This window comes from Solanum verrucosum, unplaced genomic scaffold (assembly GCF_900185275.1).
Source record: "Solanum verrucosum unplaced genomic scaffold, falcon-dt-bn FXZP01000088.1, whole genome shotgun sequence".
NCBI classification, from domain to species: domain Eukaryota; kingdom Viridiplantae; phylum Streptophyta; class Magnoliopsida; order Solanales; family Solanaceae; genus Solanum; species Solanum verrucosum.
Window position 1 is genome coordinate 1,109,790 of NW_026020077.1, and position 1,218 is coordinate 1,111,007.

At 34.4% G+C, this 1,218-nt stretch overlaps 1 protein-coding gene across 1 annotated transcript; it reads right to left on the reverse strand.

Moving 5' to 3' along the window:
- Positions 1 to 335: 335 nt before the first annotated feature.
- On the reverse strand, positions 336 to 890 carry LOC125824032 (uncharacterized). The gene is made up of 2 exons (XM_049503387.1): positions 820 to 890; positions 336 to 717 (listed from the first exon to the last, which is right to left on the reverse strand). The coding sequence occupies exons 1-2, from the start codon at positions 888 to 890 to the stop codon at positions 336 to 338; spliced, it is 453 nt and encodes a 150-aa protein (XP_049359344.1).
- Between the last annotated feature and the right edge of the window lie 328 nt (positions 891 to 1,218).

Consider the following 1,218-nt stretch of genomic DNA (forward strand, 5'->3'; position numbering starts at 1 on the left):
TTCAATTTTAGCTTTCATGCGATTTCCCATGAGTAAGAAATTTTTATTTGGATTCATAGTTTGGATCGTAGTGAATCCCTGCAACATGGTGGATACATGAGTAGTTGCACCAGAATCAAGCCACCAAGTATTATTAGGAACTTTTATTAAATTTGATTCGAAACATACAAAGGCACTAAATGTACCTTTCTTTTCAACCCAAGCTTCACGTTTCAGGCAGTCTTTCTGATAGTGTCTTTCCTTTTTACATAAACGACACACATTAGCCATGAGTTCCTTATGAGCATCTTGTGGAACTTTAACAGGTGTTTTATTTTTCTTAAACTTGTTGGCTTTCACTTTAAATCCTTTACCAGCTCCTTGACCCATGAGGTTAATGGAATGACCTCCTTGTTCTTACGTTTTGACTCCTCTTGAATAAGTATGCTGGACAATTCGCTAACATTCCGCTTATCCTTAATAGTGTTATAGTTAATTTGGAATGGTCCATACTCAAGAGGCAATGAGTTCAGAATAAACTGAACCAAGAAGTTGTCATCCACTTTCATCCCTAAGGTCCGAAGTCTTGCTGCAATATTGGTTATCTTGATGATATGATTTTGCATACTACTCGACCCATCAAACTTAATGGTCGTGAGTTCAGCCATTAGTGTACCAGCGAGAGACTTATCAGCAGAATGAAAACGTTCTTCCACAAACTTCAGGTATTCCCTGGCACTTTATGTTTGTGGAATAGTACTTTTAATATTGTTAGCAACAGTCATTCGCATGAACATAAGACTCAATCTGTTAGGGCACTTCTATGATTTATGAAAAGACTTCTCATCCTCACTGCTCTTATCAGTAATGGAAGTAGGTTTGTCATTCAGTAGAGCCAAGTCAAGATCCATCGCACTTAAGTAAAACTGGACTTGTTCATGTCATTCAGAGAATTTCAATCCTTTGAACACAGTAACAGACAAAACATGCGAATGAAGAGGAATAACTGCAAAATAGATATACATGCTCACAAATAAGAAAATAATGTGAATTCAGTAAAATGATAAAAATGTATTGTAATTCTCCTTTGGGTAGATACTAGTATACTACGACACATTATTATAATTTAAATGTTATTTTTATCTTTAAAATTGAATATTTTTAATCAAACATTTACGACATCTTTGGATATACAATATATGTTTGACAAAAAATATTAATTCACCTCATAATTTTCAC

Excerpts from the sequence above, each read along its gene's own strand:
- LOC125824032 (XM_049503387.1), bottom strand. The coding sequence starts at position 890 with ATGGATCTTGACTTGGCTCTACTGAATGACAAACCTACTTCCATTACT. Across the intron at positions 718-819 it reads AAGAGCAGTGAGGATGAGAA|TGCCAGGGAATACCTGAAGT; the intron begins GTCTTTTCATAA and ends ACAAACATAAAG.